General features: G+C 35.3%; 2 protein-coding genes across 2 annotated transcripts; one reads left to right on the top strand and one right to left on the bottom strand.

Annotated features, from left to right (window-relative positions):
* Positions 1–2,199: 2,199 nt before the first annotated feature.
* LOC110729832 (auxin-responsive protein IAA27-like) lies at positions 2,200–6,949 on the top strand. Its single transcript, XM_021909610.1, has 5 exons — positions 2,200–2,858; positions 4,879–5,108; positions 5,668–5,806; positions 6,389–6,450; positions 6,627–6,949. The coding sequence occupies exons 1-5, from the start codon at positions 2,428–2,430 to the stop codon at positions 6,662–6,664; spliced, it is 900 nt and encodes a 299-aa protein (XP_021765302.1). The 5' UTR covers positions 2,200–2,427; the 3' UTR covers positions 6,665–6,949.
* Positions 6,950–7,935: 986 nt separating this feature from the next.
* LOC110729833 lies at positions 7,936–13,194 on the bottom strand. The gene is made up of 4 exons (XM_021909611.1): positions 12,487–13,194; positions 9,219–9,663; positions 8,951–9,066; positions 7,936–8,556 (listed from the first exon to the last, which is right to left on the bottom strand). Exons 1-4 carry the CDS (start codon positions 12,827–12,829, stop codon positions 8,135–8,137), a joined length of 1,326 nt encoding a protein of 441 aa, XP_021765303.1. The 5' UTR covers positions 12,830–13,194; the 3' UTR covers positions 7,936–8,134.
* Positions 13,195–13,512: the final 318 nt, after the last annotated feature.

The following is a 13,512-nucleotide window of genomic DNA, read 5'->3' on the forward strand; positions in this document are numbered from 1 at the left end:
TGGCCTTTTGCTTTTTGCTTTGGTTCTCCATCCGTTGGTGTGTCGTATCAGGGATTCTTTTGACTTATGTTTACAGCCTTGGTATTTGGATGATGACACTATTATTGGTGACACCTTGGTGGTAGGAAAGGTTATGAAGTTGATTTTGGCGGAGGGACCTCGTCTTGGCCTCCATGTTAGTTTTCTGGCCATCAAAGGACCCACATAGCCGACTCGTGGGTGTCTTTCCTCTTGAAATTGCTCGTCCTATACATGGTGTTAAGTTGCTGGGTGGTCCTGTTAGAGCAGATTTCTCTTTTTGTGGTGAACTTGTTTCGCAGAGAGTGTCAAGACCATTGTGCTAATGGATGATGTTGCTAAGCTTGATGATCCCCAATATGAGTTGTTACTACTTCGTGCGTGTACTGGGGTTTCAAAACTCTACGTACTTTGCTATGTGCACTTGTCCTCCTCGTCTTTTTGAAGTGGCCCAGCTATCTTTTGATGTGGTCCTTCAGGCTTCTTTGGAGCGCAGTGTCACTGCTTCGGGGCTTGGTTTTGGTGATTGGCAATGGCGACTTGCCACCTTACCTTTTGCTTATGGAGAACTGGGTGTTTATTCAGCGGGTGATGTTCGGCACTATGCTTTCCTTGCGTCGCGTTTGCAATCTACTGGTCTTCAGGCTACGCTTCTTAGCAATTTTGGTATTGTTGATCCGGGACCAGCCTTTGATGATGCTCTTAGTCTTTTTAATGGGGCTGTGGACTTTGAACTTATGAGTAACTCTAATGAGATCGCTGCCCCCAAACTCATGAAAAAATTGACAGATATATATTTCAAAAAGGTTACTGCATCTGCAATATCCACTTTCTTCTTATCTCCGCGTCAGGTTTCCTTATGGAAGTCCGAGTAGGGGGATCACTCATCTGGTTGCGGGCGGTCCCAATCTTGGGTTTGGGTCAAACTATGAATGGTAAGGCTTATCGTTGTGTTCTTTGCTACCGATTGGGTGTTCGTTTATTCTCCGTTTTGACATCGTTTTCAGCTTGCTCAAGGGTTTTTGATGGGGATATTTTTGGGGACCATGCAATGTCTTGTGCAAGGATGGTGGGTATTAAACATCGGCATAATGTTGTTCGTGATACCCTTGTTGATATTTGTATTCGGTCTGGGATTTTTGCAAGAAAGAGGTTGGCGTTGGGTTGATTGCAGATGTGTTACTTTATTCCTAGGACAGAGGCCTTGATTTGTGTGTTGACTTGACGGAGGTCTTCTCCTTTAACACAATTTGGGTTATCTGACTTTGTACCTGGTCACTTGCGTCGGTTGCAGCTCAGTGGAAGCTAGACAAATATGGGCTGCGTTGCAGGGCTATTGGCTATGGTTTTCTCTCTTTCTCCTTTTCTTCAATAGGGGAATTAGAGAAGGAGGGATTGCTGAGCGGGTTCAGGCGTTTGCTAGGACTCAGGATATTAGTGCTCGTGTAGCTGTTTACATCTTCAGCAGAATCGGGTTCGCTATAGCTAGAGGGGTGGGGCCCCAGATTGTATCTCGGCTCCTTACTAATTTCTTGTAAATCGTTTAACTTTGTAGGTTTTTGTTAATAATAATAATAATAATAACAATAATAATAATAATAATAATAATAATAATAATAACTACTGGTCTGCTATGCTGAAATTTACTCTGTTCTAAAAGCTCTAAAGAACATGGCCATAATACTCCGTAACTTTTAGTCTTTGTGTTTTAACTCCATAAGCAGAATGTATATGTTCTGACTATGAACGATTGTCAAAATATACATATTTAAAATACTCTCTTTGTCTCATTTTTCTTATCATATTAACCCAAAAATTCTAGCAAAAATTAGTAAAAACAAATAAGTAAAATGAGACCGAGGATTTATTTGATCTAGCAAAATAAAACCCATAAAAAATTCACCAATTTTTATATGTGGCTTGCCACATTGTGTGACCAACCATTATGAGGGTTATTTCGTTATTGTTATAGAGGAAATTCGATCAGTGTTACAGGGGTCAATTCGTCAGTGTTATAGAGGTTACTTGCTCAGTTTATAGGAATTACTCGATCAGTGCTATAAGGATTACTTTATTCTTTTACAACGACCATATGATATGACTAGTCATGTACAAAACGCGCTGTATAATTTATTTTTTACCAGAATTTGCCTTTTCTTCTGGAAAAACAAAATATTCATCATCATTAAAATAAAAAAGAAACTTTGGAGGAGGGGGCAAAGAGCTACAGAAAGGGCCAAGGAAGGTTCTTTTCTGCATCAAATCCATTTCTTTAATAAGTGCATATCTTTGTTCTCTCTGCTCTCTTTCCTTCTTCTTCATCTACATTTTCCACTTAATTCAAGGTTATATCTCAATTACTCACTGTATTTTTCTCTGTAATACTTCAAGTGGGGTGTTTAAAGTTTAATGTCTAGGCAATTTAAGCATGGTTACATAGGGTTTTCAGAGGTTTCTTCAATGGAAAACTCTGTAAATTCACCCAAATTTTCTCTGAAAACTGAGTTAAGTCTTGGATTACCAGGTTCTGAGTCACCTGAAAGGAAACCTGGGGTTACTATTTTTGGTAAGGATTTTGAAGGAAAAACCCAAAATGGGTCAATTAAAGCTTCTTCTTCTGGGGCTAAAAGGGGTTTTTCAGATGCAATTGATGGTTGTGAGAAATGGGTTTTTACTATAAATGGAAATTCTGATTCTAATTTGAGTAAAGATGGAGGGCAAAATGGTAATAATTTTACTTCTGTGGAGAACAACAATATCCCTTCTTCTCCTAAACCTGTTCAGGATAAGCAGCCTCAACTTTCTGCTGCTAATGATCAAAATTCTGCTCCTGCTTCCAAGTAAATTTTATTTTATTTTATTTGGTTACAATTTACTGCTAAAATTATAAAATATTGTTTTATTTGTGTACTATGTTTAGTTTAATTTGATACAAGTATAACTTATGTAGTTATGTTTGCATGTTTGTCTTGAATTTATGTTGCATTTTTTTCTGTTTTGATGAGTTGTTGACAGGAAATTGTTTGATTGCACTTGCTAAATTAATTGTATTTACTTCTGATCAATTTGTATACATCTTTTGGTATGCTTGCACAAGTAGAAGCATCTATACTGCTTTTGAAGCTGTTCTATATCTGTGTGTCTTAAAATATGTCTCTATTGCATTGTCTTTGATTTTGGTTTGGATACTCGGACACTTCGAGTCTAGGCGAGAATCGCTAGTACTTGAGGTGAAGTGAAGAGTCCATATAATGAAGGGTAGAAGTGTATATGCGAAGGGTGTTGTGTTAGAATTATCTGAAATGGATGATAGAACTTTTCATTATGTTATTCTGTCTCAAATTTGTGAAATTTTGGATGTCTCTTGTATGATTTAGCTACTAGTATTAGGGTAAGTTTATTGCAAGTCTTGAGCAAAGTCTTAACATGAGTCTTGCTCAAGATTCTTGCAATAAACTCACTCAAGACTCATGTGAGTCTTGCATGGAGTTTGGAAAATCCAAACCCATTTCAAGACTTTGCAAGGGAACAGTGGCGGAGCCAGGATTTGTAATCTGGGGGGACAATTTTTAGATGTTTAATAATCGACAATAATTATAAGAAAAAAGAAATTGATCACATAAATTGTTTAATATATATTTGAAATCGCTTATGAGATATGACAATTATTAATATATGGTGAAAGAGGAGTTGTTAAAAAATTAATTGCATATTAAGAAATTTATTAACCAAATTTTTTTTTTTATGCTGGTAAACCCTAATTTTAAGGTATGTAATCCTTAATAATCGATAAATATGATTTATCAAATGATAAGCATTTACACAAATTGATAGTAGATGTAAAGGGATTTGGGTTACATTTTAAAAAAAAAAATAATAATAAATAAATAAACTTTCTTTGACTAAAAATAAAATTGGAAACTTAGTTCCAAACAAGCTATAAAAAAAATAGAATTTAGGCACACATAATTAGAGAGATAAAAAAATACGGAGACATGTGTTCATTACAAATAGTTTAATAACACATTAGTAATCACTATCAACAAGGCGATACTTGATTAAACAGTTAAATGAGAGTAATTAGAGGTTTGAAGACTTATAATACTTTGTATATATAAATTACATACTATATAATGAAATTTAAAAACCAGTAAAAAAAAAATGGCAAAATCCAAAAACAAGAAAAAGAAGTTAAATAGGAGCACTTTGTATAAACTATAAAATGAAATAAAAATAAAATCCAAAAATAGCAAAAAGAAACAAAAAAATTGATCGGGTAAAGAATCGAACCTAGGATCAAAGAGAAATACAAGCTTTACTCAAGCCCATCAACCACCAGACCAAATGTTGTCTTTGTTATATAAGGTATACATGTAAGGTATTTATTCTTATTTACAGCATTTATTTAAGCTAACATAAATTAATTTTTTTTTTGGAAAAATGGGGGGACAACCGTCCCCCCTTGTTCCTACATGGCTCCGCCCCTGCAAGGGAACAAATCCTGCCATATTTTGGTTGGTTGTCAATGAAAATTGGTCACCTCACCAACCAAAAGTTTACAATAATTTTTAAAAAATAATTAAAGATATTTTACAAGAAAATAAATATATTTTGAAGAGGATTAAGTGAGTTTGGAGTGAGTCTTGGGATAATGTGTAAATTTGGAGAAATTCTTGTATGAATCTGAATAATAAAAAAGTATTTTAAAGTTAGTGGAAAGCTGATGTGGCAGAGTCTGAAGTCTGGGTTCGAGTTTGGGGATAAACTCACCCTTATGTTTGATATAGTTCAGTTGTGATCCTCTTACTTTTTTAAGATTCCTTTTGTGTACGTGGATTATTGACTCATTGTTTGGAACAGGACACAGGTTGTGGGATGGCCACCAATTCGATCTTTCCGAAAGAATACCCTGGCATCTACTTCTGCGAAGAACAATGGGCAGGCGGAGGAGAAATCAGGAGCTGCATGCCTCTATGTCAAGGTTAGCATGGATGGTGCTCCATATTTGAGGAAGGTGGACCTCCAAACCTATAGAAACTATATGGATCTCTCTTCTGCTTTAGAGAAGATGTTCAGCTGCTTTATAACTGGTATATTTTATTTCTCCGTCTTCAGTTTGGCTCTTTTTATTTTGTTTCAATGGTCTAGATGGTGATATAATTTCATCGGAGTACATAAACATTGTCAGTTTCCACTATAATTAACGGTTGTGAATTCGTGATCTTTCTCAATGGTTATATCTTGTGAGGAAATGAGTGAATCCTACTTCTAGGACATGGTTATTTTACTTCATTTCAATTATAGATGTCCTAATCAGGAAACTCGCATGTAAAGTGTTTGAATAGTTCGAAATTTCCAAAGTTGAGCAGTACATGCACATACTTGTAGTTATATGAGCATTTGGTCCAGTACATTTGAAACATAACGTATATACAAAAGTAGGATGTCATTGTGAAACAGAGTAGTCACAATTATCTTTAAAGTCTTGATTAAACATAGGATTCTTGTTGTTTTCCTTGGATGTGGAAGCATTTATGTTATAAGAAGAGCTAAAATCAATCGGTATAATGAGTTTCCAAGGCATGCATGATCTTGACATCATCAGACGAGTAAAAATTGACCGATTTAGTATTAACGATTATGGTGCAGGTCAGTATGGCTCCAATGGGCATGTAAAACAGGATGGATTGGGCGAGAGGCAATCAACAGATCTTCAAAATGCTGAATATGTGCTGACATACGAAGACAAGGATGGTGATTGGATGTTAGTTGGTGATGTGCCCTGGAGGTAAGTGCTGTTTGTCCTTCATCTCCTTTTTTTCATAGTAGACTTTGCACTGAAAGAAATGCCTTTTGGTGAGGCTTGGTGGTCACTATATTTTCTGGTTGTCAAATACATCAACACCACCCTACTGCACAATTTCTTGCTTCGCAATAGGATTAAAGCATGATCATTGTGGCAACCTGGTCCAATGGGGTTTGTTACTGTTCTAGTTGTGATTCAAATTTTAAATTTAACTCATTTTACTCTGTGATACCCATTTTATGTTGAATTCCTTAAAAGTGGTTAGGACCTGTCATGTGTAATGGGATCAAATTGCCGTTCTGATCTGGTCAATCGGGTTGTTTGGTACTTTGGTATCATCCCCCTAGCCCCTTCCCTGTCTAGCGGCTTTGGTATCTTACCTTCTAAAGTTAAGGGAATAATTGAAAGATATGGGAAGTATATGGTTTCAAGCTTGCGGTTTGAAACTAACCTTTCTCAATTTATCATCCAAAGAAATATTGCTCATCTGCTTCATTTGAAGGACATTTATGTTGTTATGCTGATAGCTCTGGACCCTTCTGATCAATTGTTTCTGTGTTACAGGATGTTCACCGAGAACTGCAGGAAGCTTCGGATCATGAAAGGGTCAGAAGCTATTGGACTAGGTTTGTCGTAATAGAACTTTGATAATTTTATGGCTCATTAATGTCAGCTTAATCTAAAGCTTTATTTGTCTGTAAACTTATGTGGATGCCCAAATGTTGCTCAAAGATATTCATTCATTTCCTTTGACAATCTCTTTCGTTGAAAATATTGATGACTCAAATCTTCTTGTTGGCAGCTCCAAATGCAACTGAGAAGTGCAAAACTGAAGCCTGAGAACAGATGCAGGCAGCATCAGAGCAAGTAAGGAGGCATCTAGTGGAACACCAGGAGCCTTCAAGAGGTTTTGAAATTTAGGGAGTGTTTACGAGTTTATTAGATTTAATGGTTGTGAAAAAAAAAGTTATTATGTACTAGATAAATATACATTATTGTAGACATTTCAAGCTTTTATATTAACCTCCTGAGTTTGGGTGTGCATAGATAGATCCCTTTTTTTATGAAACATTTTGAGTTCAAGAGGCATGAAATTTGGATTTATAAAGTTCCACATTCAATTGATGAAAGGGCAAAATTAGTCTAATGTTCAATATAATTTAATCCCACCAAAAAACTTAAATTCTATGAAAAATCTGGACATCCTAGCTTCAAATTCAACCTGCATCTAAGTCTTTTAGAAAATGATTTGTTAGCCTAAGAATAGTTTCTTTATAATGTTAAACGGTTGAATTATCATATTCATTTTTTTTATTCTATTTTATTTTATTATTATATTTGGATTGTATTCGCCAAATTTTTAGGGGCCACCCCTGTTACTCAACATGAGAAACAAAATTTGTTTCTCAAAAGGTTAAATTTGTAAAATTACAGGTAAAACCACTACTTCAAGTAGCGGTTTATGGCAAAACCGCTACTTTAAGAAGCGGTGAAGTAGCGGTTTTGCCGATGAATAATAAAAAAAAGTGCTTTTATTTACGTTTTTGCCATTTGAGAAACATATGTTGAGAAACTTGGAATTTCTCAAATTTTCATTTCAATTTAATGAGTTGCTTAATGCACTATATACTCCAGGGTCCAAATATACACATGTTAATCATGTAATAAATCAAAACTCGGCAAGTGATGCATTTGATGCGACAAAATCTAAGGAGATACAATGTACAAGTACACATTAAGGACTCGAGAACAAGGAGAAGAAATCATACTATGCAAATAGCTTGTAAAAATACAGTCTGAAAACAAGAAAGTGGCTATTCGCAAATCAACTTCATATCCAACTCATCTTCCCAAGTTCAAGTAATGCCAGCTCAAAGTAACACTTGAAAAGGGGGATAGTATCATATAATGACGATACACTTATGATATACTCACTAAAATCTTGCAGAATTCTCAAAAGCTCATAATTGATATAGGAGAAAATATTACACTCAAAATAAATAAGATGATATTTAGAAAATACAGTATCTAGCAAATCTTGCCTAACCAAAGAAGTCAAAAGCAAAAGAAAAAAAATACTTTATATATAACATCATAGCCAAAGAAATCAATTACATACTAACTCAATAATTTTGTTGGTTAGAGGTGGAAAGTAAAAAGTTATGATTACAAAACTTGAACAAGGTAATGGAACAGTGGTAGGTGAAAGAAGAAATATATCATTGCTGTAAAATTACCTAACTGAGCTGACAGTATGCATAAAAGCCAAAAATCTGAACAAATGTTTCCTCTGCATATATTTTTGACAAACTAAGATTCAGGCTCGGAAATCTGAACATATACCATTTGAGTGTACCCATTAAATACAGAAGTTTCGAGTCTACCTAGACCTAGCCTTTGGAAGAGGTTATAACGACCATCTTCAACAATAGGTGGAACAGAGCGAGCAGGATCATATCTTGTTTGGTGGGTTAGAGATGGACCGGCCACTGGTGGAACTTCCCAAAAGACATCTAAGATTGATTCAACAAATCTACTATTCTGGAAGTGCTCAGAGTAGGAGATTAACTTGTTGCTATGATTAAAGTCATCGCGCATATAGCCTCTCACACCCCACCATGATTCACCAGGTCCACAGAGTTCATTGATATCCAGAGCTTTCTCCCAGAATGGTTTCCTTTTTGCTCTTACTCTAGCTTCATCGCTTTCTTTGAAGCAACTGTGGCCTCCTCCTGGAACAAAGTTAAACAGATTTAGCTTAATTATTAGCAAAATTAGCAACTAAGATTGTTAATTTAAATTAATTTTGATCACCATATTATAAGGTAACTCAGCACTTGGATTGTGTTTAAAGATAAAAGGATATGATACCAATTATAAGGTAACTCAGCACTTGAATTGTGTTTAACTTGGTGTTAGAAGAACGAGAGAGAAAGGGGGGTGGGGGAAAGGGGTGTTCAGGAAAACATTGAAAAACCTCAAAAAGTTCCAACAGACAAGGTGGGGTTGGCAGGGTGGTACACTGTGCATTATTCAATGAAAACCATACGAGACATAAGCTAAGATGAAAACCATACGAGAAATAAGCTAAGATGAAAACTAGGGTAGAAGCACAAGGAATTGTACCTCTTATATAACTTTGATCACAAATTTGTCTCAAGGAATAATGATCTCCAGTTCCTGTGTCATAATTATCTTCAAAGACGATATGTCTGAAACCAGCCTTTAGTGCCTGTTTCAATCTATCAAAAGCAGAATATTGAGGAAAGAAAGAAGCCTTAATTAGTGACTTGGATCATTAGCATTATAGCAAAGGAAACAAAACGTAGAAACAAACGCTGCAAGGTGTTTACAAGGACAAAACGATCAACATTTGTTGGTTAGGTAATGATACCTTTTCAGTTCACTCTGATGGTCATCAAAGAAGATAAGAACTCGACTGAGATCAGTAACCCCATGTTTCTTCATTACACTTTTCCAATCAACATTTCCAAAATCTACAAAGTCTTTTCCTGCAAAGTATGTGCAATTTTGATCAACATAAGCTGGACCCTTCTTCAGATACTTCTCAGGATGACGAGGAGTCACTGATATTATCCTAGTGTATGGCATAGCTTGTCGCAGCACCCATGTGGAATGCCCTTTAAAAGCGCCACTCTCTATCATGAGATCTGGCTTCAACCACCTTGCAATAAACCACAGTCCAAAGCTATGGTCAAATCCCATGCCAAACATGTTATTTTTGATCGGCCGAGTTTCATATATAGGTATAAATTCTTCCAATCCACTAATGAGATCCTTGGAAGTCCATTCTACCGATTTTCCATGTTTCGATCTGCCTTTTGCCAACAAGAACAATTAAAATGGTGCAGACCGTAAGAACTAGATCATGTTTGGGTCTGTCTACGTAATATGATACTTAAACAACAAGCTATAAACATGGAAAACAAGGTCAACAAAAGAATCACTGATAAAACATGATAAAGGCACATAGCACAAAGGCAACATATTCAACAGACATAATCCCTCATCGTAGATTCAAATAGTGTGCTTTAGGTGACCTCGCATAGTCGCATATAGATTAAACGAGCAGAATAAATAGGCCATTCCATATATATGCATTCATGCAGAGTTGCAGATAAGGACAGAATTTATGAGCCTAATTTTTGGTTGTGCTTCTGGCATAGGGAACAAGATGTTAACTAAATTAAATCAGGCTGACTGCAGATAAATGCCATTTGAATTTCTCGACACTTTAAGAGAGCTCAAGGTGTGAAAATTCATGGCATAGCTTAAAAAGATTGAAGCCAATTCGTGAATTTCTCTGTTATGGTCTGCTCACCCCAAAAAAAACTGCATTATGTTATCATCTCTAGATTGCAGCACTTGTTTGTGATTGTTAAGTTTATCTCTCTAATCTCAATTTAGATGTATCCATATATTTCAGACCTTCTGACCTTGTTATTTCAGATTTTCAGATTGATGAAAGTCTTGATTCTTCAATTGCTCAGATGCTCACCGGACTACCAGAATTGCAGATTGGACAGAGGAGAGGAGAGATGAGGTGAAGAGAGGAGAGGAGAGGAGAGGAGGAACTAAAATCAGTAGATAGAGAACGTCAAAATGAAGAAGGAGAGGAAAATGGGGAAAAAAAAAAAAGGAAAAGCTATAATTCTAGGATTTGATCTTAGTGAACAATAAAGCTCCGCCGCTGCAGCACCTGCTGGACTGTCAAACAAACAAAGATTACTACTACTTTGTATCTTATAAGTTTCAAGTGATAGAGAATATTGTGCACCACTATCACTTGGGATGATGACATTAATAGCACTATAGGGGGCCCACAAATAGAATCCCTCAGCTTTTTCTCAGAAACATCAGAAATCAATACCACACCTCAATTTCTACCTCACTGTATTTTAAAATTTGGAAATTTATTCAAAGCTTTGGATTGAAGATTTCTTGCTTTCCCCCATCAAATACTGGCATTTTTATAAGTTTTCAAGTAATTTTAACTGTATGTGATGTAACATATGGGAATTCTATGATTAGGGTTTGACAATTCAGGGTAAAACTTAATCTTATCTATACATCAAGAAACTACACAATAATTGACAGTTATGTTGAAACGATGAACCCTAATTCTTAAATTCCAAAATAGCAACTTTTACACAACTGTAAACACTTTAGAAAGGCAGTACATGATTTGGGATAGCCAAAATTTCAATCAACTACTTTAGATGAATTCCTCTATTTAAACTACGGAAGCAATTAAAGCTTTTGAGATAGATAAGTGAGGCTTTTACAATTAGAAATATACACAAAAGCAAACATACAGGAGATGGAGAAGTAAGGCTATTGTGATCGGTTATCGTAAGTCACAACCAACTCCATGTCATTTTTAAACGCAACAAAGCACACGGGCAGCATGTAAGTGCATACACCAAATCTCTGTTATCCGTGAACCCAAGAGAACCCAACCAATCGTGCAATATATGTGCCAATGCCAAATAATCATTCCTTTTCTGAAAGCTCATACTAACCAACAACTGGACATAAGAAATTGTACATAATTGCAACTAGCATCTTTCTTCAAACAAAGGAGATGCATATACAAAATTGTGGTTAGTTCAGTTCATAAATGACATGGTACATTAAGTGCATCCAATGAGCTTTTCATTAAGGCCTCCTTAGGTTTAATGTAAAATATTTTCGTGGATCATGATTTCCCATTTTCCTATGTTTGGTTTCTCAATAGTAAAAAATTGCATTCTTAATGGTGGAAAACATTTTCCTTTATAAAACAAGGGAAGCCACATTTTCCTTCCCTCCTTTTTGCTTTCCTCTCCTCTATCCTAACAGTTCCACCCCTATTTTTAATTTCTCTATAACTTTTCTTGATGGAATCAAAGAAAGGAAAACTTATTTGCAATTGATTTTCCATGAAAACTAATTTTTCATTGAAAATGTTTTACATCAAACCAAAAGCAGCCTAAGAGTCTACTGAAGACAAATACTACAATAAATTATCTAAGTATGAATATGCAGTAGATAATTAATTGGTAATTCTAGTAGCTCAACTAATCGCGATTGGCAAGTCTTTCTCATTATGTCCACGCGTGTACTAAAAACTGCCCAATCGATAAACCCAAGTACCCTAAATAAATCTAATTTACTCTTAAGCTAAAGGTCCAAAAAAAAAAGTTTCAATTCAATCCAACTCTTTGTATAGGAGCTGTAAACATGAGCAACACCCAATTCTAGCTTCCTAAGCTCTCTCAATCAAACATAATGTAGCTTATATGTTTAGTAAACAATGCTATCAATATTCCAAAATCAACAAATTTTCAGATCCAGCCTTCCAAATGTATAACATCTATAACACAGAGTAGCATATATAACATCTAATCTAGCTACTAATTTCCGAATTTCCCAAAACTTGTATAAAAATACAATAATCTAACCCCATTTTCATTCAAATTACACAAATCATAAACATTCAAAAACCCCCTTAATAAGCAATACCCAGATTCAAATAATAAAAAACCCAGATAAATTTCATCAAAAACATACATTCAGTAATCTAATCCAGATCCAATTTCATTCAATTAGTCATCAAAAAAAACCCAAAAAAAATTAAAAGGAGAGATTGAAGAACTTACACCAGGGTACACCAAGAGATCCAAAATCAGAATCAAGCCCATCAAATCCAAAGAAAGCGAAACGAGAATGAGGTTGAAAGAAGCCACTACTTGAAGAAGAAACACAAACAAGAGAACGAGTGTAGAAAACGACAGAAGAAGTGAATAAAACGACGATGAAAGTGAAAGCAAGGCAAGGCCAAAGAAGACCATAGCGAGAAACGAAGTTGATGAAACGAGTTGAAAATGCGACGGTTTTCTTCGTCTTTGATTCATCGTCGGATTCTTCGTTCTCAGCATCGTCGCCTGAAACTGCTGTTCGTCGAGAAGAATGCATTCTCTCTTGAACTCCTTCTCTCTCCATTTTCTGGGGATTTTCTCTCTCTAAAATGTGTTAAAGTGTGAGAAAGAGTGAGAGTGTGAATTTGATTGTGAGTGAGTAAGAACACCTGGGGTTGAATTGATTTTGATAGAAGTTGAGGACTTAAGTGAGATTTTTTTGATAGATTGTGAATTTTTTTACTTCGTATTTGATTTTGATTTTGATTTTGATTTTGATTTTGATTGTGAATATTTTTTTTTTTAATTATTACTGGATCCACCTCCTGTGGATGGGAGGTTCGAGTAAGGGCTCAAAAGAGAAACGCCTTGTTATTCTATTTCGTACGTTCGGTAAAATGCATTTTTTTTTTATGCATGTCAACTATAATAATTTCTTTTTATAATTTCTTGAATGAGTTAAATTTATGAGAAAAATGATATTATGAAATTTTATGTGAAATCCAAATAATCCTACATGATGTGTAAACTGAGTACTATTTTAACATACTGAATATAGGAGTTTCATGTAATAAAGCCGATTAAAGTTTTCTACCTTTGACTAATATAAAAATAAAGTAGAAAAGATTTCATGCAACGAAGGAGGTACTACTTAAAAATTAGGATGATAATTTACCATTGTTTAGTAGGTCACAACTAGAGCCGAGCATGGGCCGGCCCTACCGATGAATAACCAAATTCCAATTGAAATGAAATGTTTAGGATAAA

The sequence above is a fragment of the Chenopodium quinoa genome, unplaced genomic scaffold (genome assembly GCF_001683475.1).
Source record: "Chenopodium quinoa cultivar QQ74 unplaced genomic scaffold, ASM168347v1, whole genome shotgun sequence".
Lineage (NCBI taxonomy): Eukaryota > Viridiplantae > Streptophyta > Magnoliopsida > Caryophyllales > Amaranthaceae > Chenopodium > Chenopodium quinoa.